Source organism: Anastrepha ludens, chromosome 5, assembly GCF_028408465.1.
Source record: "Anastrepha ludens isolate Willacy chromosome 5, idAnaLude1.1, whole genome shotgun sequence".
Lineage (NCBI taxonomy): Eukaryota > Metazoa > Arthropoda > Insecta > Diptera > Tephritidae > Anastrepha > Anastrepha ludens.
The window spans coordinates 19,108,918-19,132,181 of NC_071501.1; the positions used below are offsets into that span (position 1 = coordinate 19,108,918).

General features: G+C 35.1%; 1 protein-coding gene across 1 annotated transcript in view; it reads left to right on the plus strand.

Annotated features, from left to right (window-relative positions):
- LOC128865183 (myosin-VIIa) overlaps positions 1-23,264 on the plus strand; it is a 102,598-nt gene that overhangs the window by 67,155 nt on the left and 12,179 nt on the right. The window contains exons 3-6 of the mRNA XM_054105279.1: positions 2,727-2,829; positions 20,731-20,991; positions 21,090-21,439; positions 21,513-21,713. Of these exons, the coding sequence (XP_053961254.1) occupies positions 2,812-2,829; positions 20,731-20,991; positions 21,090-21,439; positions 21,513-21,713 (830 nt within the window). The 5' untranslated portion in view covers positions 2,727-2,811. The remainder of the gene's footprint in view (positions 1-2,726; positions 2,830-20,730; positions 20,992-21,089; positions 21,440-21,512; positions 21,714-23,264) is intronic.

The following is a 23,264-nucleotide window of genomic DNA, read 5'->3' on the forward strand; positions in this document are numbered from 1 at the left end:
CCAGATTTAGGTCTTTTAGGTCTGAGGTGCAAGGGGAATCCATGCATGAGTGCTTGGGTTTTCATTAATGATCTAACGGCCTAGTAGAATGCAATGCAATACAATTAAGGAAATAAAAGAAATGTCAAGAAAATATTCTGTGAAGCAAATTAAGGGGACAGATACCTGTAAACGGCCATATTTTCCCTGATTTTCATTAAAATTATTTAAAATGAAGAAGTCAATATATATTTTTTCAAAATTGGCATACAGTTTATTTATATGATACATTAAAATAATATAATTTTTTTTTTTTATTTTAATCATTTAAAATGGCGGATGTACACCCAATTCTTCCAGGAAGGTCGCAGCGGGGCTTCTCAATTGGCGGGTATTGTAGCATCGGCGTCAGTGACCTGAATACAAAAAAATGGAAAAAAAATTGTCGGAATAAAATGCTTTGAAAAAAAATGTATTTCGGGGCGAATTTTCCTACTATTTTTACTTCGAAAAAATTATTATCACTTTTTATTTTACTTGTAAATTCACATAGAAAGTAATATCATAAAAAAGATGTGTGCAAAATTTCAGGGAGATCGGTCAATAACTTTTCGAGTTATCGTACGCCAATTCGAAATATATAGTTTTGAGAAAAACGCGTCTAAAGTTTGAATACATGAAAATTCCTCTCCCAGCGCTCGAACGCAAAGAATAGAGTCGTCACGGTTGACGATCTATAATATAAGAAATACTTAAATTTACGTTCTAAAATTTTTTTGACATATTCTTAAAGGATTATATTAACATTTTATGAAAAAACAAAAAACAATTTTTTTTTTTCGAAATTTTACAGGTATCTGTCCCCTTAATATATTTTCACTAATTTTTTTTAATTAATTTCATTATTTTTTTATTTCTACTTTTTATATCCTTCTATTTTTATTATTTAAATATATTTTATTTATTTATTTACTTTTGTTTTTTTTTTATTTTACTTTAATTTAAACGAATTTTATTTTTTTTTATTCTTTTCTTTTCATTAATTTTATTCTATTTTATTTTATTATAATTTTGTTGTACTATTTTTTGTTTGTTTAATTAAGTTAAATTAAACTTTTTTTCTTTCTACTTTATTTTATTTATTTTGTTATGTTTTTCTCCTTGTTATTGTGTTTTAGACGTTATTTTACTTTATTTTAATTTTTTATTTAATTATATTTCATTGTGATTTATTTTATTTAATTTATTTTTAATTATTTATTTTTATTTTGTTTATTTAAATATAATACATTTCTTTTAGTTTCATTTTTTTAACTAATTTTATTCTATTTTATTTTATTCTGTTTTGTTTAATTAAGTTAAATTAAACTTTTTTCATTCTACTCTAATTTTTTTATTGTGTTTTATTTTTCTTCCTTTCGTTTGTATTTTATACGTTATTTTATTTTTTATTTTTATTTTATTTAATAAATTATTAGTTATTCTTTTTAAATTAATTAATCTTTTTTATTTATTTTACTTTTATTTATTTATTTAAATGCATTAATTTTATTGTATTTTATTTTTGTTGTTCATTTAATTACATTTTATTTTCCTTTTTTTTTTATTTAAATGCATTTTTTTAAGTTCCATTTTTTGAAATTAATTTTATTCTATTTTATTTTATTATAATTTTTTTGTATTTTTCTGTTTTGCTTAATAAAGTTAAATTAAAGTTTTTTCATTCTAATTTATTTTATTTTATTATTTATTTATGTTTGTTTGTTTACTTATTTTTATTTTTTCCCTTTCTATTGGATTTTATACGTTATTTTAATTTATTTTGTTCCCTTTAATTATATTTTTTTGTTTTGTTTTATTTAATTTATTTTTATTTTACTTGTTTACTTTTATTTATTTTTTATTGTTATTGTTATTTTCTAAATTAATTTCCTTCTATTTTATTTTATTATAATTTTGTTGTATTATTTTGTTTCATTTAATTAAATTAAATTAAACTTTTTTCATTCATTTGTTTATTTTATTTCATTTTATTTTATTCATTTTTTTTTGTTTTACTTTTTATATTATGTTGTTATTGTATTTTGTTTTGTTTTATTTATATTAGTTTAATTTAAATTTAAATTTATTTTGACTTAACTAATTTAATTTTTTTATTCTTATTTTATTTTTTAGTTAATATTCTATTTTATTTTAATTTGGGTTATTTTGTTTTGTTTTGCTTAGTTATATTCAATTAAATTTCTTAAATTCCATTTTATTTTGTATTTTTCTGTTTTATTTTATTTTAATTTTTTCCTTTTATTTATTTATTTTATATTTTCACCCGTTTTTATTGTTTTTTTATTTTAGTTTACGTAGCGTTGTGGTATTCTACTTGGTTTTGTTTCATTTTATTTTGTTTTGCTTTATTTTATTTTATTTAAATTTATCTTATCTTATCTTATTTTCTGAAATATAATCTTATTATATTCTATTATATTAAATTTTGTGTTAGTTGGCTTATTTTTTCTATAAATAAAATTAATTTATGATATTTCTCTTATGTATTCTATTTTATTTTATTTTAATTTTTTATTTTTTAAAATTTTTTTTTAATTTTTTTTTTAATTTTTTTGTTTTATTGTAACTTTTACTTCATTTTTGTTTATTATTTTGAACATTATTTGTTTTGTTTCCATATATATTTTATTGCTAAATTTTGTATCCAATTCATACTAATTCTTCGTTTTCTTTTCCACTTTCAGCAACTAGTCGCACCGAAAAATTCTCCTCATCATATTTGAGAAATTTCGAATATTTTACGCTAAAATTGGTCAATGAAGTTCAAAAATGGTGATTGTAACACGAGTAAGTATCAATTGCAATATTCAAAGAATAATATCTAAATTTACATAAATTTATCTTCATCACAATGGCCGATAAGCCCGAGTGTGTTCCACAGCGGACAACCGCTTCAACCTAACCTAAATTCATCCACTTATCTAAAAATTGTTCCACAATACACTCCCACCAATAATTACTCATACGCAGCGAATTTCCATACTTTTCTGAACATAAAAATATAAACTATTTGCAATTGCCTATTAGACATTGCCTTGTTACATGTTTTTAATCTCCAACCTCAATCTACAGCGACCAGTTTTGAATCTGTGATCTCCATTTAAGAATGTTAGTGATGTTAAACGGAAATGTGAAAATAATTATGGCTGCCTTCGGGTAGAGCATCAGTTTATTTTGCATACATATGTAGTTCTTGATATTACATAGAGTAATAATGCATTTGCTATTGCCATTTTCCTACTGTCTGAGATACAGGGAAAACGTTGCACTCACCAAGGAACCTCCCAGCAGTTCTGAGTTTTATAAGATGCGCGCATGTACAAACACATGTACTTATCCATATGCAATAAGTATAGCTTTGTATCTGGAAATAATAGCATACGCAGTGCCGGATTTACACAAAATGCCGCCCTGTGCACCATGCAGAATGCCGTCCTAATTTTTTAAATTTGTGTGTGCGTGTTTGTATTGTAGTACAGTAAACAGGTGTAACAAACAAATTTATTGCTGAGCAAAATTTGTATTGTTTAATTATAAATTAAGTGCTAAGAAAATGTAATAAATAGCATAAAATATAGTAGCGCATCTTAAAAATAGAATCCAATTGAACCTATAGAATAGCATACTTACTTAAACATATTATCAATCTTTATTAGATGAGCAAAAAAAAGGAATGATTGCTTTTATGAGATCAAGTTTTAGACATCACCTTAAATGCGAACACGTCTGACTTTTCGTACTGCAAACTGGTGTATTAAATTGTCACAATTCAAGCGTTCAAGTAAATCAGACTCAATGCACAGTAGAGCCAGACTATTCAGACGGTTTTCAGACATTGTTGAAAGCATATGATTTTTCACTCTATCCAGACATGAAAATGAACGTTCTGCGCTGCAGCTTGTTGACGCTAATGTGTTAAATATTCTATGTGCTATCTCCACATTTGGAAACTCAGTGTATAACTCGTTCGCCCGCAGAAGTTTCAGAAGGTCAGATTTTTCGTTCAGAACAGTACACGTGAAAGTGAATCATTTCGTCAGTGAATGAAATTTCAAGGTCTGAAGTATAAGCTTTTCTCAAATATTCCGATCTTTCACGAAGCTCTTTGAAATTCAAACCTCCAAAATCAGTAATCACTCAAAATTATCTTTTCATATGCTTGGTTTCTCTTTCTCAATTCTGGATCAACGTTGTCTAGTATGATATTGAAGGTATTTACTCGAAAATTATCGCTTCCTGTCAACTGATATTCCCCATCTCTTGATTCGACAGCTTGTAACTTTCTTTTTCTCGAAACAGTCGCCTCGTATTCTTGACTCTTTGACATGTTCAACGCTTCTTTTTCATAAACTTCAAATTGCATTCGTGTACCTGCTACTACTTTTATCAGCCCACGATAGTCATTAATTACATCAGTAATATTGATTTCAACTTTCTGTAATCTTTTACTAACAGTGTGGAATCGTGATAGTAAAAAATGCCAAAGAATGTGCATGAATATTATCTCAAGTCTATCTAGTTGGATCCTCAGTCCTCTAACTTCTTGTTAAGTGATTTCGTTGTCAAATTGGACCATTAAATCATTATCTATTCTTTTTTTGATGTTCGATCTTTCCTTGAGGATCGTCATATTTTTTATGTGATTTTTCGAATTCCCATGCTCTGCTACACGAACTCCTCCATGCCTCCAATCGTTGAAACCTGCCTTTCCATTAAACGAACAGTCTGCATCAAACAGAAAACAGGGAACGCAATAAACAGACTTCTTACTTACTGAACAACTAAGCCAAGGGCGTTGGACTTTTTCACCATTGAACAGTTTTCTCTCGAATAATGTTTCCGTCAACTTGCGAGCCTTTCCATCGCTATAAACTCTTTCTGTGATAGAAAAATCGAGGTTTTTGTTCTGACTACATCCATTTTCCGCTCCGTAATCTCTGATAAAGTCACTAATTATCCAGTTTCCTGGATTATCATTCATGATTTTCTCGTTCGACTTGATATCTGTTGTTTCGTCGCTTGTAGCTAAATTTTTAATTTCTTCTTTCTCTTTTGTAGAAGCTAGAAAACAAGAAGTCGTACTGAGAACATCGACATTATTCGTTGTCGGAAGTGAGCCCATACCATCAGGTTGCAATAGTAATATTTTACTTAAAAATTTAACAGTCACATCGTTGTCATCTGTAAACGAAGAATTAAAGCAATCATTCAACAGCTGTACTCGCTGTACGCGAGTTGTGAAGATACATATTTTACTCTGGATATGCAATTAATATTAATCCTTATGAGACGTACCTTTGTTCTCTAAGACTAAACAATCTTTTTCCGGACCAGCTTTCTCTTCTGTACCATGTTTTTTCGTGAAATAATTATGTAATTTTGGAGTCTTGTTCAAAACTTCCTTCTCCTTATTATTTTTCTCAAGAGCACGCTTTTTATATGCGTGCCCACTCAGCCTTTGGCGTCCGTCACTCATATTTTCCGTACATATAGAATTATTATTTCCGGAAGAATCAAAAACAATCCAGATTAATTGGAAAAACGTTAAATATATCAAGATGGTATGCTGACTTAATAGCGAATAAACAGCACAGCTGACAATAGCTTGCTATAGAATGAGAGGGTGTTGCAAACTGCGTTTGAATTGAATTGAAACTTTAGCGCCGGACCTAATTTAAAACTGAGCGTAACTATGTTTAAAAATGAATCAGTTTATTTTAGCTAACATAAGTTAGATGCGGTTCGATATTAAACCTCGTTGACATTTTACAACATCTCGTTCAGAGGAGATAATTTTATCATATGTTGTGATATGAACAGTTTGGAACTAATCCGAGATCAGCTTCTTATTTCTCCATAAACGTTTTCCCTCAGGTGGCCCCTAATACCCGCCGCTCCTCGAGTACAATTTATTTTTTTTTTTAACTTTCTTCTCCAAATTTTGCCGCCCTTGTAGAATCTGCCGCCCTGTGTGCAGGCACCGTTGGCACTTAGTGTAAATCCGCCACTGAGCATTTACTCTTTACCCACACTGCTTCTTATCGTGGCATTGCATCTTTTTGCATTATTTATACGAATAAAATTTTCCACAATTTCGTATAATAAATTTCCTTGTAAGTGGCTATTATTCTTGCTTTAATTTTTATTTCCATTTTTCATTCACACGTATGCGCATGAATATATGTATGTACGTACATACGTTTGTTCTGTCTATTTAAGTGACTCTTAGCAAATGTGTTGATATTAAGGGGTTACATGGGTTTCGTCGGGTAAAAAAAGGCCTATTTTCAATATTTTTTTGTATGTAAAAAATTATTAATTTAATTCAAACTTTTTTCTGTCTTATAGATACATATTTAAAGAATAACTTCTGAAATTTTCAAAAAAAAAAAATTAAAACTCCTCCATTGTGACGTCATTTTCGGTGACCCCTCGAAAAAAAGGTGCGTCCGCGTTGTCAGCATAACTCCTGACAGGCTCATCAAAAATTAAAAAACAAAAATGAGTGCTTTAGTTAAGACCATAAACTCGTGCTTGACCGAAGGAAGGAAAAAAAAAAGTTTTTTGCAAAAAATGAAAATTTCGGTCAAATTTGCTTGACATTTTGTTTTTTTTAAATAGTTGTAATTGAAAAAAAATACAAAATCCTTCGTTCAAGCACGAGTAAATTGTATTTCGAACACCTGTGTAAAATCGGTTGAGTAGTTTTCGAGAACATTTGACAACCGACTTTGAAAACACGGTTCCGAGAAAAACGCGTTTAAAGTTTTGAGTAACAATAAAAGTGGCTTGGAGCGCACACCTTCCAAAGGCTGTATCTCCGAATTTATTATTCGGATCGACTTGAAAACACGGTTCCGAGAAAAACGCGTTTAAAGTTTTGAGTAACAATAAAAGTGGCTTGGAGCGCACACCTTCCAAAGGCTGTATCCGAATTTATTATTCGGATCGACTTGAAAATTTTGGATAATATTTCTGAGAAGTTGTAGAAATTAATAAGCAAAAAAAAAATAAATCGATGTTTTGAACCAACGAAACCCATGCAACCCCTTAATTATTTGTGGCTCGAACTAAATTAAGGCGGCACACAAAGGAGATAAAAAATGGATCTGCCTGGAAATATCAAAAAAAAAGTATTCACAAAACATCGGTTAAATATTAATGATCACTTGAAATAATGGCAATGTTTTGCCTCTAGTTGTATTTTATACGAATAACTCTTCCAGTTCTTTAACTTTATGGAAATAATACTCGTATGTATGCCTATTCGTTACTTCAGACATAACTAAATACCTTTTCTAAAACTCTCACATTTCGTAGTCAAATATATAATATTTTTGGATTCCATTTTTACACAGAGTAATCATCGCAACGATAGTTAAAGTTTAGACATGTCAAGAGACTTGCAAATATATATGAATTGTATCATAGAAGGTCTCAAAATTGGAAGACGGATTATGGGCTCCGAAATATTGCTGGGAGCAAAGGATCATAAGATTTCCCTCATAACGTTCTTCAGGCAAAAAAAAGCTCTTAAACTTTTACTTTATTAGCCAGGTGATGATAAAAGCTTTGGCTTCATATTACCTGAATTTGTTCTAGAACTATTATGGATTAGAAGAGACTAAAAGAAAAAGCTGGGTATACCCCTTCTCCAACGAAAGTAGCTTTCAATTTGATATAGTTCTAGGTGACTACGAGATCTCCAAAAAGGACATGGCACGATCTTCCGTTTCTTTCCAGCAACTCTTATTGAGAGGAAGCTTACAGATTCACAAACCACTGCAAAGTCTTTCAGGTTGAACACAAGTTTCTACTATAGAAACCGTGAAGGTTTGGATATATTCACTAGTTCCTATGTCTTTACCCAGGGTTACAATTGGTCAGACTCAAACCACTACGATCATGCTTTTTAAATAACTTGCCCAGAGAATAGACATAGAAATATCACAGACTTCATCAAATTTATTTTCTAAGGGTGAACGGAACAAGGATTGTTTGATATACCATATTAAAGGAGCCATGACTAGAGTATTGTGTCTCTTTGGGATACTCGCAGCAGGCATTCACAGTGGGCAATTACTAATATAGTATACCTTCGAGTGAGAGTATGAAACCTCGCTATTTATAGGTTGCAAACAGAGTGGAAGCAAGTCGATGTCGAAGCCGAAGACGAATTGCTTGCATTGCGGCCAAGCTTGTGATTGTTCATAGTGGAAGGTGAACGAAATGTTATAACAATTAAATTGGATTTGTCTTCATATAAGCAATTGTTTCTAAATGAAAACCTTTTTAATGGTAAAACTCAAGAAAAAAAAAATCAATTCACGAAATAAATTTGTCTAGAGAATTTCACCACTGGTATGAAAAGTTACGGCAAGACAAACAGAAATTGTTCCACTATTCAAGAATGCCAATTTATACGTTTGATTACATTTTGCCAAAAATTGAGCCATTTATTCTAAAACAATGGACAAATTTCAATAAAACTCCGATTATAGGATATGAAGTGGATATTGAAATGAGAAATGTTTACTTATTTGGCCACTGGTTTTGAGATAGTTGGCGGATGGGGAAGAGGTGTAACACCTTAAGGGGTTCGGGTGGTTTAGAGCTCTAAAATTTAGGGTAGTTTCAGGAATGTGTTTTACTATAAAAAAATGAAAAACGTTATTTAAATGTTTAGGCTTTATATTTAACTTTTTTTACATAAAAACTTTTTAAATGTTTAGGCTTTATATTTAACTTTTTTTACAAAAAAAACTTAAAAATTAAAAAAAAAATTTAAAAAAATTAAAAAGAAAAAAATTTTATTTACAAAATTTTAAAATTGAAAAGAAAAAATTTTTTATTTAATTTTAATAATTTAAAAAATGGCGCTGAAGTTGAGCCTCCCGAAAAATTATACCTGGACGGTGTTGTCAATTTGGCGCTTCTATTTATCTGAAACACAAAAACCAAAAAAATTATTAATCAGTATGACGGTAGCTCCATACGGTAGTCCCGTTAGGTTAGGTTGGTATGGTTGCCCAGGGAATGGGCACACTTGGACGAAGAAAGATTCGTCCTTTGTGATGCCGTTATGAAGGGGTGAGGCGGGAGAGAAAGACCGATGGGATGTAGGGAGAGGGCAGGGAGAGGTGGTGCTGGGATGGTTAGGAGCGTGCGGATTACGAACGATGACAATGTTTCCGTCGACCGCTTTATGCTGCTGATGAAATTCATCAGATTTTTAATGTCAGCGCCAGCTATATCAGCAGGCGTGGCAAAGAAGTAGGAGCCAAGATGCCTAGATCTTAGCCCCGCCAGAGCAGGGCAGCTAAGGAGAAGGTGCTGATATGATTCCACCTCATCCTCCATACATCCAGCGCAAAAAGGACTCGAAGTCTCACAGCATGCATTCCTCGTGCATTGTGTCCTATGAGAGAACCCTCGAGATTAGAGAGCTGATATTTTGTCAGCCTCAGAAGCTCGCCCGAGCGCTTCGGGTCCACACGTGGCCAGAAGGATTTCGCGACCTTACACGTTTTGTGCTTGCCCAGCGCTCGCTGAGTTGGTGCGATGCCCATCTTTCCAGGAGCAGACCACATGCCCCTTGTCTGGCCAGCTCATCCGCTTCACAGTTTCCAGCAATGTCGCTGTGACCAGGAACCCAGATGAGGCTGATGTTAAAGAATTCGGACGTAGTCGAAAGCGAGGTCAATCATTCCTTGACCAATTCCGAATGCACCGTCATAGACCCGAGGGCCCTTATTGCCGCTTGGCTGTCGGAGTAAATATTTACTTTCTTGACCGTTAATAAGCATTTGAGCAGCCAATCAGCTGCCTCCTTGATTGCGGCTACCTCTGCCTGGAACACACTGCAGTGGTCTGGTAGCCTGAATTTGAGTCTGATGGGGAGCTCCTCGCAAAAGACTCCTCCGCCAACCTTTCCTTCCAACTTCGATCCATCCGTGAACAAGTTCACCAGGCCCTGCCCCCAAGTATAGCCCTCCGTCCACTCTTTCCTTGACGGAATATAAGTGGAGAAGGTTCCGGTTGGACTAAACGAGGATATACACTGATCCGTTGACAGAGGGATGAACTCGAAGCTTCTGAGGATGCTTGAGTGCCCATAAGTGAGATTAAGCTTATAGCTCCAGCCCCTCAGTCTGATTGCGGTACGCGTAGCGGCAATTCTGCCTGCGATGTCTACGGGTACCACATTTAACAATGCATTGAGCGCCAGAGTAGGAGTCGTTCGAAGCGCCCCACTGATTCCAATGAGGGGCTAGTCCCGTACTCGAATAAAAAATAAAAAAATTCACAAACTGGCGCGGTTTTGAATTTGACATTCTAAAAATCGTTTTTTTTCTCAGTTTTTTAATCAAAAAATACGAAATAAATGAAATAATAATCTGATTCTATTCAGACGATTCGGTTGAATAGTTTTTTTTTTTGTTTTTGAGAACACCATGCCGAAAAAAATAGTTTTGAGATAATTGAATTTAAAGTCTTGTTCATTTAAATGCGACCATTGATGCCGCCGCGTGACGAATTTGACTCTACCTGCTAAAACGGCTGTAGAATCGAAATTACTGGGAATATCCTTCCAAAAATTTGGCGGTATATTCTTAAAAGCCAAATTTTCGAAATATCAATAAAAAGCAAAAACGATTTTTTGAAATATCTAGACCACCGGGACCCATAATCCAAAGCACAATCCAAAGTTTAAGAAAGTAACTCTTGTCCTATGCGACCCCTGGGTTGGTTGGTTAAAGTGGTGATTCTTCCAGAATTCAACTAGCGCTTCCGCACCATTTTGTTGCAACAACCTCGTTACCAACTTGTTTAACGGTTATTTATGGCGTGACTATATCCAGTATGTGCGGTTTAAGAACCTTATTAGGTTTTTGACGTCTAAGCCAGAGGCCCATTTTGGCTGCTTGTTCTCCGACAGACCAAAAGCCAGTTATGACTGCCCTTATTCTACAGTCGTCCCGTCGTTTCATGTTTATCAACGTCGATGACTGCTTGAGGTTGTAGGTGGGCCATAACTTTCTGCTAATTTTGCATTTCGTCTAGTCTTTCCAACTACAATCCGCGATTCGGAGGTATTTTAGGGAAATGATATTCTTGACTGCATCTAATGGTGTGAATACTGATTTTGCAAGAGCGTTATTCATAGCAGATCCCCCTCTTGTCAGTTCATCTCCTTTTTCATTACTTTCGATGCTCCGATGCCCCGGGACCCAGATTAAGGTAACTTTATAGTGTTCACTTAAGGTGGTACGACTGTTCGTACTTTGTTCCACCACCATAGAGGTTGTTATAGCTGAATCCAGTGCCTGGATTGCAGCTTGGCTATCCGAAAGAATAGCGATATTGCTCATAAAAGAGAAATCTACGATTAGTAGCCTACAGGATTCACCAATTGCCAGTACTCCGCCTGAAAGATACTGCTGGTACTAGGGAGACGCACAGATGTCTCAAATTAAAGTCTGTGAGAATATATACCAGCTCCAACACCACCAATTTTACTGCCATCTGTATATACTGAAGTGTCGAAGTTGTTTAGAGAGAATCCCTCATTCCAGACTCCTGGGTATCTATTTGCAAATAAGACAGAAACTAATTCGCACAATTTTTTAATCTAAGATAGTTTGTTTAAATTGTCACTTCGTAAGGAACTCGCGTTTATTTTATAGTTGCAAACAATTAAATTAAATGTTAACTATTCACTACAGCAACCGATCCGTCTTTGAAAACGGTACTTCCAGCTTCAAGGAAATCGCTTGCGCAACGTCTTCATCTTCGTCTTCGCTTGCACTCTGTCTGCAATTGTAGAATTTATGAAACTAAAACTGGATGGACTATAAAATTGCGCCTCCTGAAGTTTTCTCAAGATTCTGTTTAAAAGGCTTAAAATTTTGATGAGAATTTGTTTAAGTTTTTAGGAATTTTGTACTCATACAAATTTTGAGTTGTGACTTACATGGTTTTTGTTGTAGAGTGCACTATACTTTAGTAAAAATATAAAAAAAAAATGTCCAAAAAAAAATTGATAATTCCCTCTTTTATTTTGAACCCAGTTGTAAATAAAATCGCAGAAAATTTATTTACAAATATTGAAAAGTACAAAACGTATCAGAAGAGTCCCTAAATAGTAAAAAAAACTTCGCTGATCTGGAAGCTAAACATTTTGTGTGGCGCTTTAACACAACTCACTTGGTTTTTTGTTTTGTTGTGAAATGGTAAATAATATTTTCCGCATATTCGAAACTCAAATTCGAATTAAACCAATGCGCTTTTACTTCCGCACTTCACAAAATAATAAATTATTGTATAATAGAATTACGAAGCATGGAGATAATAAGAACTTAATTTGAGTAGCAAATGGCGCGTGACGAGGGGCATTTACGATATGGCAAACTCCCGCTGGATTCTATTTGTATGTCGTCTCTGCTTTCACACCCATCAAACTAACCGGAGATTGCCAAAATCGCGTTGATTTCATTGTTTATTGCTTTGCTTGCGAAATGTGCAAATATTTGCGCATGCGCGCTCCATATACAGCTATGAAAAGACACTTGCGGACAAAATAATAGAAGCGCAATATTTTGACTCATTTCATTTTGACTTTCATTTTTTTTGGAATTTTCATTAATTTTTTATAAAAAAATAGAGCGCATGCTACAACAAATTTTTTTTAAATAAATCCAAGTTTCAAACTTTGTGCAAGGCTTATGAATATTCGAAAAAAATCAAACGAATGACCGACATTTTTTTAAATGTGGAAAAACTATCAAGTATCAACGAGCATTTTGAGCCAAAAGCACGCCGTAGGTGCACTTGGAAAATAACTTAAGGGAAATCTTTCAAAGAAGTCAAAGTCATCGCGCAGGATCGTGTACGTGGGAAGCGTTTTGTAGAGGCCCTATGTGCCATCAGGGAGGACAGGGATGAGGAGATTTTAAGCCACTACGAACTTGTACTTTATTATACTAAAATTTTGTGGGCTATAAAACTGCAATTATTTGCTAAAAATTTAGTAATTAGTAAATTAAAATTAAGTATCATAAATAAAAATGTAGTAATTAAATTTTTTGTTTTTCAACGTTGGTTCGAATCTTTAGTTTGAGATGTTTATTATTATTATTCATTCATCTTAAGGGGGGAGCCTGGTTTATAAGGTCAAAAAATCAATTTTTTTCGCTTTAAGCGATTCCTAATATATTTCAGAATATTCACACAAAGTTACAGAGCCTAATTCTCAATATTTCCGTAGATAAAAAGCCAAAGGTAGGCGAGCGTTAGGTAGTTACGCTGTGACCGGACAGCTATAGTACAAACTTTATCTTCTTTTCTCGACTTTTCATTTTTATGATTTCTTTGAATTGGCGTACATGAATGAAAAAAAACTGATGAACCTTTTGAAGTGAATCATAGCTTGTTCTCTTCAGTATTAAATTCTCTTCTATTTGAACTAACAAAATAGATAAAAAAAATTTTCAAGATTTTTATACCAAGTTGAAGTGAATTTTTTTTTTATAGAAAGGCATGTTTTTCTTTAACACCTCCAAAAAGTTGAAATTTTTCAATTTCTCTCAGTTTTCTTAGTTCATCTAGAATAAAAAATCATGATAATTAGAAATCCATCTGAATTTTTTGCTTTAGATAATAATTACGAGCTCTATCTTGTACGCCAGTTGGAAACTCCAGCGGTGCAGCGCTCTACTAATTTCTATGTCAAACTTTTTTTTCAACTTATTTTAACCAGTACAAACATTTTTTATACTTTTTAGATGTTCATTAAAAGATAGAAAAAACTTTGCAGTGCTAAATTAATTTTTTCCTTAAAAAAAAAATCGCAAAGAGATGCAAGTTTTAGACCTCATAAACCAGGCTCCCCCCTTTAGTTTGAAAATTTGACAAAAATGTGTCGAATTTTTATAAAACTTGTGCAAAATCTCAAAATTTGATTTATCTGATATTTATTGTATAGTGAGCTATATTTTAATATAAAAAAAAATTCTGAAAAAAATATCTCAAAACTGTTCAAAATATCGCGATTCTATTATTTTGCGCGTGACTGTATGTGGGCTTTATGTTTGTTTATGGTACACGTAATCCGAAGCCACATTGGAGTCAAGCTCAGATAGCTACAACTACAACAAAAGATTAAAATCATAATAATAATACTATTAGTACACAAATACATATATACACACACACACATACAGACATACATATGTGCTTACAACAGCACTAAGTGCCAACATTTTCGACCGCAAACATGGAACGTTACACCTGACATAAGATTCAGGTCACGGTTATTACATCATCATAAAGCGCCAGCAATGCCAACTACGGCTGTAGCACAAAAAAAAACTACACTAGTTTTTAATGTCAATCAAAACACTGACGGCAACTGCAACCACATACAGCAAAAACGACAGCAACAGCAACAGCACCAACCACCAAGTACCAAGCAAACGAAATGACAGTTGGTGGCATTTATAGGTTTTGTCATAAACTGGGCAAAACTGTCAAAGCACTACAGATTCACCAACCCATACATGCATACATACATCCATACATTAGCGCTATCTAGAGCATCTGTAAAACTGCAAATTCTGGCAGACACTCGAAGGCAAAGTGTCCTGAGTTGATGAGTTCAACAGCAGCAATAGTCGTACAGCAGAAACGAAGTAATGAAGCGTAGCAAAGCATAAAAACAAAATCAAAATCAAATCAGAAACGGAAGGGGAACTCGGTTCAGCGTCATGGGTGTTAAATGTTTGAGCGCGACGTTCAGTCCCTATCACTCACGCGAGTGGCTTGAAATGCCGCCGCTTTTCATGGTGAAACATAAAGTTGGTCGGTCAACGTGAATGTCAGTGGTAGAGTTGCTTGTTAGGGAAGACAAGCAGCGCATGTTGCTTAGTGCTGCTACATAGTGGGTTTTGAAGTTCGCGGCTGTTATGCGTTTTGCAGCTGCCGCTTGGCGCACGAGACCTGTAGCAACGTCGAATGGGCTTTGCGGAAAAGAACGAATACAAAGTGCGGCTTGAAAAATGGGAACGAGCGGATGCTTTTTGTAACGCTTAAGTGAATTCCGCTTACATCGGCAACAATAAAAGCAAGCGAGATGCGTGCGAGCGCGCGCGCGAACCCTCAGTAAAGCGGGAGCAATGATTTGGCGTGGTGAGGCGTGCAGTGGAATGTGTAATAAAATTGAAAAAAACAATAAAAATAATAATAATAGTAAGAATAACTAAAGCCACTACCACATTGGCCATGGTGGTGTAATGGAAAGCACAACAAATGCAAAGTTGTACAAAGTTTACCTCAACAATTCTGTGGTCGTATGCGCCGTAGTTGCTTCAGTCGATTTGAGATAAAAATGAAATAGCGTTCTAAGTACTCAAAAGGTCCCACAATTTATTAACTTTCTTCATTTATTGTCATTCTTTATTTAAATTTATGGAAAAAAATTACGTTAAAATTGTTTACTGGGATAATCTAGCAAAAATAGTGAACAGAGGTGGTCCGAACTTTGGACTTAGGCGACTGATATGATCACAGAATTTAAAGGAAATTTGAGTGCAATGTGTTTCCGTGCTCTCAGAGCTTTTTCATAAATACCTTAATAAAAAAAAAATATATATATGTATATATATATATATATATATATGTGTGAATATATATTAGGGCGGGTCAATTTGTACGGAATGATTTTTTTCGACATCGTTCGTAGCAGATTTGGATTCTTGATAATATTTTTAGAAAACAAGTCGATTAGGGCATAGCTCTAGCATTAATTTCGTGCTCGCCAAATTTTAAAGAAAGCTGTGCTTAATACGAAAATAGAAAAGGAGTTATGGCTGTGCAGATAGAAGTAGAAAATAGACACTTTGTGTTGAAAGTAAAATTAATCTAAAATTGAAATAATTGTACATACTTTGTTAAGGTAGTAATCTGGTCAAATACCCCTTTTTTACCTTCTGCTCAAATATGAACGAGACGGTATCAATAAAACGGTCCGCGGATGACATATGGCAAAAATAAATTTTTTGTTTTTTGGTAGGACTGTTATAAGCTTACATGGCAAATTTCAGCGTGATATGTCACATAGTTTGTTTTCTGTGCTACTATAAACAAGTCAAACTCGAGTGTGTTCTTCGAATTCTCTTTTATGACTTCAATTGTCTCAAAATGTTTTCCACGGAGCGGCAACTTGAGCTTGGGAAACAGGAAAAAGTCACATGGAGCCATATCAGGCGAATACGGTGCTTGCGGAACGATATTAACATTATTTTTGTTCAAATAATCGCGAGCAAGACGTGATGTGTGAGCTGGTGCATTATCGTGATGCAAGAACCATGACTTGTTGTCCCACAATTCCTTCCTTTTAAGACGAGCAGAAGGTATAGATATCTTTTAGGAATTTTTTTTTAAGAAAATAAAATGCGATTGATGATAGCATGTTATTATTGTCATCAAATAGTATACAAAAACTATTTTTTTTTACATATTTTTTTGTAGTAGTGTGGCACTAAAGTAAAAGATAGGTGGCTTGTCAACAGGATTTTGGCTCTTCAGGATATCTGAAACAAAAAGTGCAAAAAGCGGGTGCTACTTTCGTTTCTTTCCAGCCCTACCTTCCACCCGAAAAACATAACTTTTTTTTCAAAAGTCCACCATTTTGTTATTTGTCAAAAAAATTTTCCCATTGTAAAGAAAATTTTAAATATTGTAAATTTTTGAAATATTGCCATACACCGTATAATTGTTTTTGAGTTTTTCCCCAGTTTTAGTTTTCTTTACATATAAAAAAAAAAATAAATTATATACAGTCACCTTTCCTATTGATAATAATAATAATAATAAAAATAATTGGCACTACGCCCTTTGCTGAGTTTCTGACCGAGCTCGTCCTCCTATTTCTGGTATGCGTCTTTTTTTATTAATAGAGGAACCTACAGTTTTATGCCGCCTCAGAAAGGCAGATGGTTTTTTATGAGAAGCGTTTTCATGGCAGAAATGCACTCAGAGGTATGCCATTGCCTGCTGAGAGGCGATTGCTATTAGAAAAAAAAAATCGATTTATCATTTTGTATCATATACGGGAACTCAAACCTCTAGACTTCCGAATTGTAGTCACGCAACAACCCAATCAAAATTGCCTTTAGAGCTATACTCTGAGGATTTGTGTTGAGAGTAAAGTAAAATCGATGTCGAAAAAATTTTACCCATCCTAATGTAATGTATGTAAAATCTTCCTCCTAAATTACTCTTCAGTCGCTACATCCAAAGATCGTTTCGCTGGGAAGAAACTTTACTCTAATCTTGCGAAAATTTTATCGGCCAAATTATCTAATGTAGATAATGCAAAAAAATATTGCATCAATTCGAAAAAGAAATTCACAATTCCAAAAATGTAAATACAAAAATTTGATGGGAATAGATCAAAAAGTGTTCGAAATCGGAAACAATGAATTGAGAAAATCATAATTTCAAAAGGGACTCGAATATTTGTCATGCAAAAATAATCGATTAACCCGCTAGAGGGACAATACAGACAAAAATATTTTGAGAAAATTATCTGATGCACTAAAACGGTACACAGATCCGTAATCTTCGACCCACAATTAAATTTACGTGTATCGGCGTTTTTATTTGTAATTTTAGCTTCACTACTGTGTTATGATTTATATTTCAGCGCTAGTAGGCATGCAACATGAGTATAATCTCATGGTTGCTAGAGCCAAAGTCTTTCAAAAATTTCGTTAATTAGTCCTTTTTTTGTAGTAAAAATTATTTATCAGAAATAAAATTTTAAGAATAGACTTGCCTATAATAATCGGTACCTCAATGTTGGCGAGAAGCTTTGCAAAAATTTTTTGGAAGATCGAAGACTTTTTTTGAGTAACGCGTATCCCTGAAAAATTTTGGCTGAAGGGATATCCAGAATGACCTCCGAAAATTTTACTAACGCTCTGCCAGAGCACATACAAATGGTTATTAAAGCTAAATTATCATATAAAATTTAATGGACGATAAAGCTGTGTACTAAATTTTTTTAAAGAAACTCTAATTAGAAGCCCTGGAATGAGGATGAAAAGTTCGCGGAGTTTTTATAATTCTTTTATAAAGCTTGAAAATTTAATTTATATGGGTTTTGTTAAAAAATAAGCTCTGGTTGATTGGTTGGTTGGCTAAAGGGGTGATTCATTCAGAATCCAACTAGCGCTTCCGCACCATGTTCTCGTTACCAACTTGTTTAACAGTTATTTACAGCAAGACTAGGTATATCCAGTCTGTGCGGTTTAAGAACCTTGTACATTTAAAGTTGTTGGCGTCCACTGCTTTACCCTCAACTGTTTTCTGGCTAGAGGCCAGGAGCTCATCCTCCGAAGAAGACCCGATCCCCAGTTTGTCACGGATGACCGATTGCTTGTCCTGTTTCTTTGTATGTGTGCCCATTTGTCTGTCTTGTGCTGTAAATGTGTCCGCCTGTCTTCCCGTCACTTTATCCGTCTGTTTTTCGCTACTATCCGAGTTCTGCTTTTTATTTGTGTTCATTATTTGTTTCGTACGGCCACCTGGCCCGCCCAGTGATCAAAAAGGAATAAGGGGGAAATAACCTGTCGACCATGGCAGCGCCCTATACCATGGCAAGGCCACCGTTACAACCTGAGGCGGCCTGATACCTCCTGTTATCCGTTAAAAGACAGCCTTATTTAGTCCATCGGCTGCCAAACCCACCCAATAGGCATGGGTCGCATCATACCTTAGGTTTAGGGAGTTTTTTTTAACGATATTTACGTCTTCGACCTGTGTGGTTCGCGGGAGATCTTTTCTCTTACTTCTATTCTCTATGTCTGATATCTGGGAGGTCTTCCCCTATCCACCAACTGGGAACGAGCCCTTTAGGGACGACAGCCGCCCCCCGAGGGAAATAAACTAACCTTTTTTTTTTGTTAAGCTGTGTTATTATTAAATAAGCATTATTTTATTACTTGTCGCGAGGTACACATATATTTATAAGAGCATATTTATAAGAGCCTTCGTTGCTTGTTCCATGGCATCATAATGACACATTGCACAAGTAATAGTAGTTGTATGTTGTTGTAGTTGTTGTTACGCGTACCAATTCAGTTGGCTTACAACTAGCGGCGGTGATGGTAAAAGTGGTAGCAATACAAACAACATCAACAACAACATAGCCAATAGGCATGACAACTACATGCGTGAAACCGCTACCACCAACAGTTGCTGTTGTTGCCAACAGTAACAAACTAAACAATGATTGCATGGCTGCCTTGCTGCCTGTCTGCTTGGCTGTTGCTTTGGATTGTTAAATAGTTGCCAGGGTTAATGTACCACCTCAGGGCACATGTTGTACGCATTCAGGCGCACACAAGCGCATACCCAGCTATTTAAATAATTTCGGGGCGCAACTGTAAATAACAAAACAAACTACATTCTAGGCTATGGTTGAAAAAAAGCGCCTAGTGGTAATGCAGTTAGAATTAGCCGCAAAAAAAAAGAACAGAAAAAAATTTAAAAAATCATAGTCATGTTGCGATCGGCGCTTAAAAACGCGTTAAGATATGAAATTGTAAAAGTAGTCCATCATTTAGTGGTGTCCGGTGTGGCAGAGCACAATGTGTTGTTGTTGCTGTTGTGTTTGCTGTTGGTTTTTATTTTTTTATTTTATTTTTTATACAAATAAATATACTCAATATTAATATTATATTATAGTAATAATTATTATTATTTTTATTATTCAGTTTCATATTATTTTTAAGATCAACAGTTCCAAATTGGCTTACCAGGCTTTTAAATAGATTTATAAGTAAATACAAATACGAGGATAAGTTCTTTATGATCTGGCAACATCAGAACATTTTTCAAGGTTTACATTTTCCTCATGACGAAGCTCAGGAATGAATAGCATTTGAAAATTATTAAAATTAACTTTTGAAAATCTGAGGCGGTAGGACTAGGTTAGGTTAGGTTTTTGTGGCAGTCGGTTTAGAATAGCCAACTCACCTTGAATCTGTAGGTCCACTTTGTAACACGTGACGCTCAGTGTTTATTCATCATGGAACCATTTAGACGCTCTTATAAAGCGTAGGATAGGTTTTATTCAAAAACCGGATAGTTCCGTAAGAGGGTCAAAAGAGTATTTTCCGAACAACCTTGTCTAAGGCTGGACAATTAGATTAGATTAGATTAGATTTGTGGTGGGTTGGACGAGTCCAAGCATTCCGTCAGGAGACCATTGTACTACACCCAGATAGATTTCAGTAGAAATAATAGAGAGACAGGAAAGATAAAATGTGGGTGGTAAGACGGAAATATTATTTTGATGCCACTCTTCCACAATTTGGCCGATATTTTGTTCCATACGTAATTGAGCCATACCAATATTATCATAATAAAGAGAAATGAGAATAATTTAAAAAAATTGTATTTTATTCAAAATCAATACCGGCCCTTTAAACCTAACCACCCTTTATTTCATCACTCATATCATCATCTCACGAATATCTTCATTCCATTTTTTCTTTTTTGATATTTTACGGTTACAACTTTCCTATGCTGATATTAAATTGTATAGAGGACTAGATCCTCTCCTTCCATTATGTTTTTCATTCATCATTTCTCATCTCTCTCTTTCTACTTTTCTTCAAATAGGGTGACTACATCTGGATAGAACCCGCATCGGGTAGGGAATTCGATGTAGCCATTGGCGCTCGTGTCATATCGGCCGAAGGTAGACGCATACAGGTACGCGACGATGATGGCAATGAAATTTGGCTATCGCCCGAGCGGCGCATCAAGGCGATGCATGCCTCCTCGGTGCAAGGTGTGGAGGACATGATATCGTTGGGTGATCTACATGAGGCGGGCATACTAAGAAATCTGCTTATACGCTACAAGGAGAATTTGATATATGTGAGTAAAGAGCAAAAGAAAAAAGATAAATAAAAAAATAAGGAGATAAATAAATAAACATTTCACTATTATTTAATTTATTTTCCTCTCCTCCACAGACTTACACTGGCTCCATTTTGGTCGCTGTTAATCCCTATCAAATTCTACCCATCTACACAGCCGATCAAATTAAGCTGTACAAGGAGCGCAAAATCGGCGAATTGCCACCACACATTTTCGCGATCGGTGACAATGCGTACGCGCACATGAAACGCTATCGTCAGGATCAATGTATTGTCATTTCGGGTGAATCGGGTGCTGGCAAGACTGAGAGCACCAAACTGATACTGCAATATCTGGCTGCGATAAGTGGCAAACATTCGTGGATCGAACAACAAATACTCGAAGCGAATCCGATACTCGAAGCATTCGGCAATGCGAAAACCGTGCGCAATGACAACTCGTCGCGGTAAGTCGTGGTGTGAAATGTTGAAAAAATTTATTACGTGTTTCATATTTACACCCCTTCCTTCCCATTGCAGCTTTGGCAAATATATTGATATACACTTTAGCTCGAGTGGTGTCATCGAAGGCGCCAAAATCGAACAATATCTCTTGGAGAAATCTCGAATAGTTTCGCAAAATCATAGCGAACGTAATTATCACGTCTTCTACTGCCTACTGGCGGGGCTCTCGGGGGAAGAGAAAAGACGTTTGGATCTGGGAAATGCTGCTGATTACAGGTGAGTAAAAGTGGGAAATGGGAATGGTGGATTTTAAGTGTGGAGTGCATCAATTTTAAGTTTGGAGTGCATCCTTTTGGCGCTATAAAACTGCAGTTGAAAGAAAAGGTGTGGTTTTCATAATTTTATCTCGAGCTGGTCAGCTGCAGGAAATATGGTGGTGCACTAGAAGGTGCTATTGACAAGACTAAGCTGATATTTCTTTACCCTCAGCTAGTGGTGAAGCTCTCGAATCTTCGCAGGCACGCTGCTCTTTCGCGAGGGAGTAGAAAGAGTGTGAACGCACTTTTCAATAAAAAACTGGCCTTTATTGCTGAACTAACAGAGAATTGTTCTCGAGTCATTGCGGTCGGCAGAACTAGCTGTCGTGGAAGCGATGCCGATAATGTATACCGTCAGCCAAAAAACACCGCTAGAAGACATCGAAAATTCTTCTCTTCCACCACGCCTGAGATAGTAGTGGTTAACAACCATCAGCAATTGTTCGGCAACCTTTCTATTTCGAAGCTTCCCCAGCCATCAGAGGGAGTTTCAATGAGTTTACGCTGACATCTGTTTGATAATACCTTCCGGCTTGCGCTCAAAAGAAAACCGATACTTCTCCGAACTTTCTACATCACTGCAGTTCAACAGGAGAGACCAAACTGGAGCTCACAGTCAAGGTCAATGATATACCAATTCCGTCTGTAAATACACCAAATTGCCCAACTTTTGTTAACCGGTTTTCCTTTTCGGCACAACTCAACCCCGATTACAACTCGAGTACAGAACCGGGATGAAATGCTCAAATCGCTAGACACTTGAGTGAGAGAGAACTAATCGTTGCTAAAAGCATTCAAGAATATTGGCCTACCGGTCATGAATAAAACAGCTACTAACTGATTGCGGCCGCCGTAGTCAAATACGTTGGTGCGTGACTATCATTCGAGAATGCGTGGGTACGAATCTCCGTGCATGAACACCAAATAAAAGAAACAGCTTTTTCTAATAGCGGTCGCCCCTCGGCAGGCAATGGGAAACCTCCGAGTGTATTTCTGCTGTGAAAAAGCTCCTCACAAAAAACTATTTGCCGTTCGGAGTCGACTTAAAACTGTAGCTCCCTCCATTTGTGGAACCACATCAAGTTCCACACCACAAATAAGAGGAGGACATTGGCCAAACATTCAAGGAGGCAATGACAGTCAAGGCAATTGGCCGACAAGTCGTGAATAATGCAGCTGCTAGTTGTTTGCCGCGGACTAGTGAATACGGTGAATTAGGTTACAACATATCGACAGCTCGTCAATCACATTCGTCGAAAGTGAATCTAAGCCTTCACTCACTCTGATCCCATGAATATCGTGATCGGCAAAAGAAATGTCTCAGCATGCTCGTGAAATGTTTCTAGGTAATGTAGCCGATCTCCAGATAATGCAGGGATCGAGCTGTTTGATACTGCCACCCCTCTGATTGATTGCCTTTGACCGATTTATTTCCATATATGGCTTCTGGCAACATTAGAGAAAGATTGGCTTGTTATTTCTGTAGCTCTTTCCGTGTTGGTATTCTTTC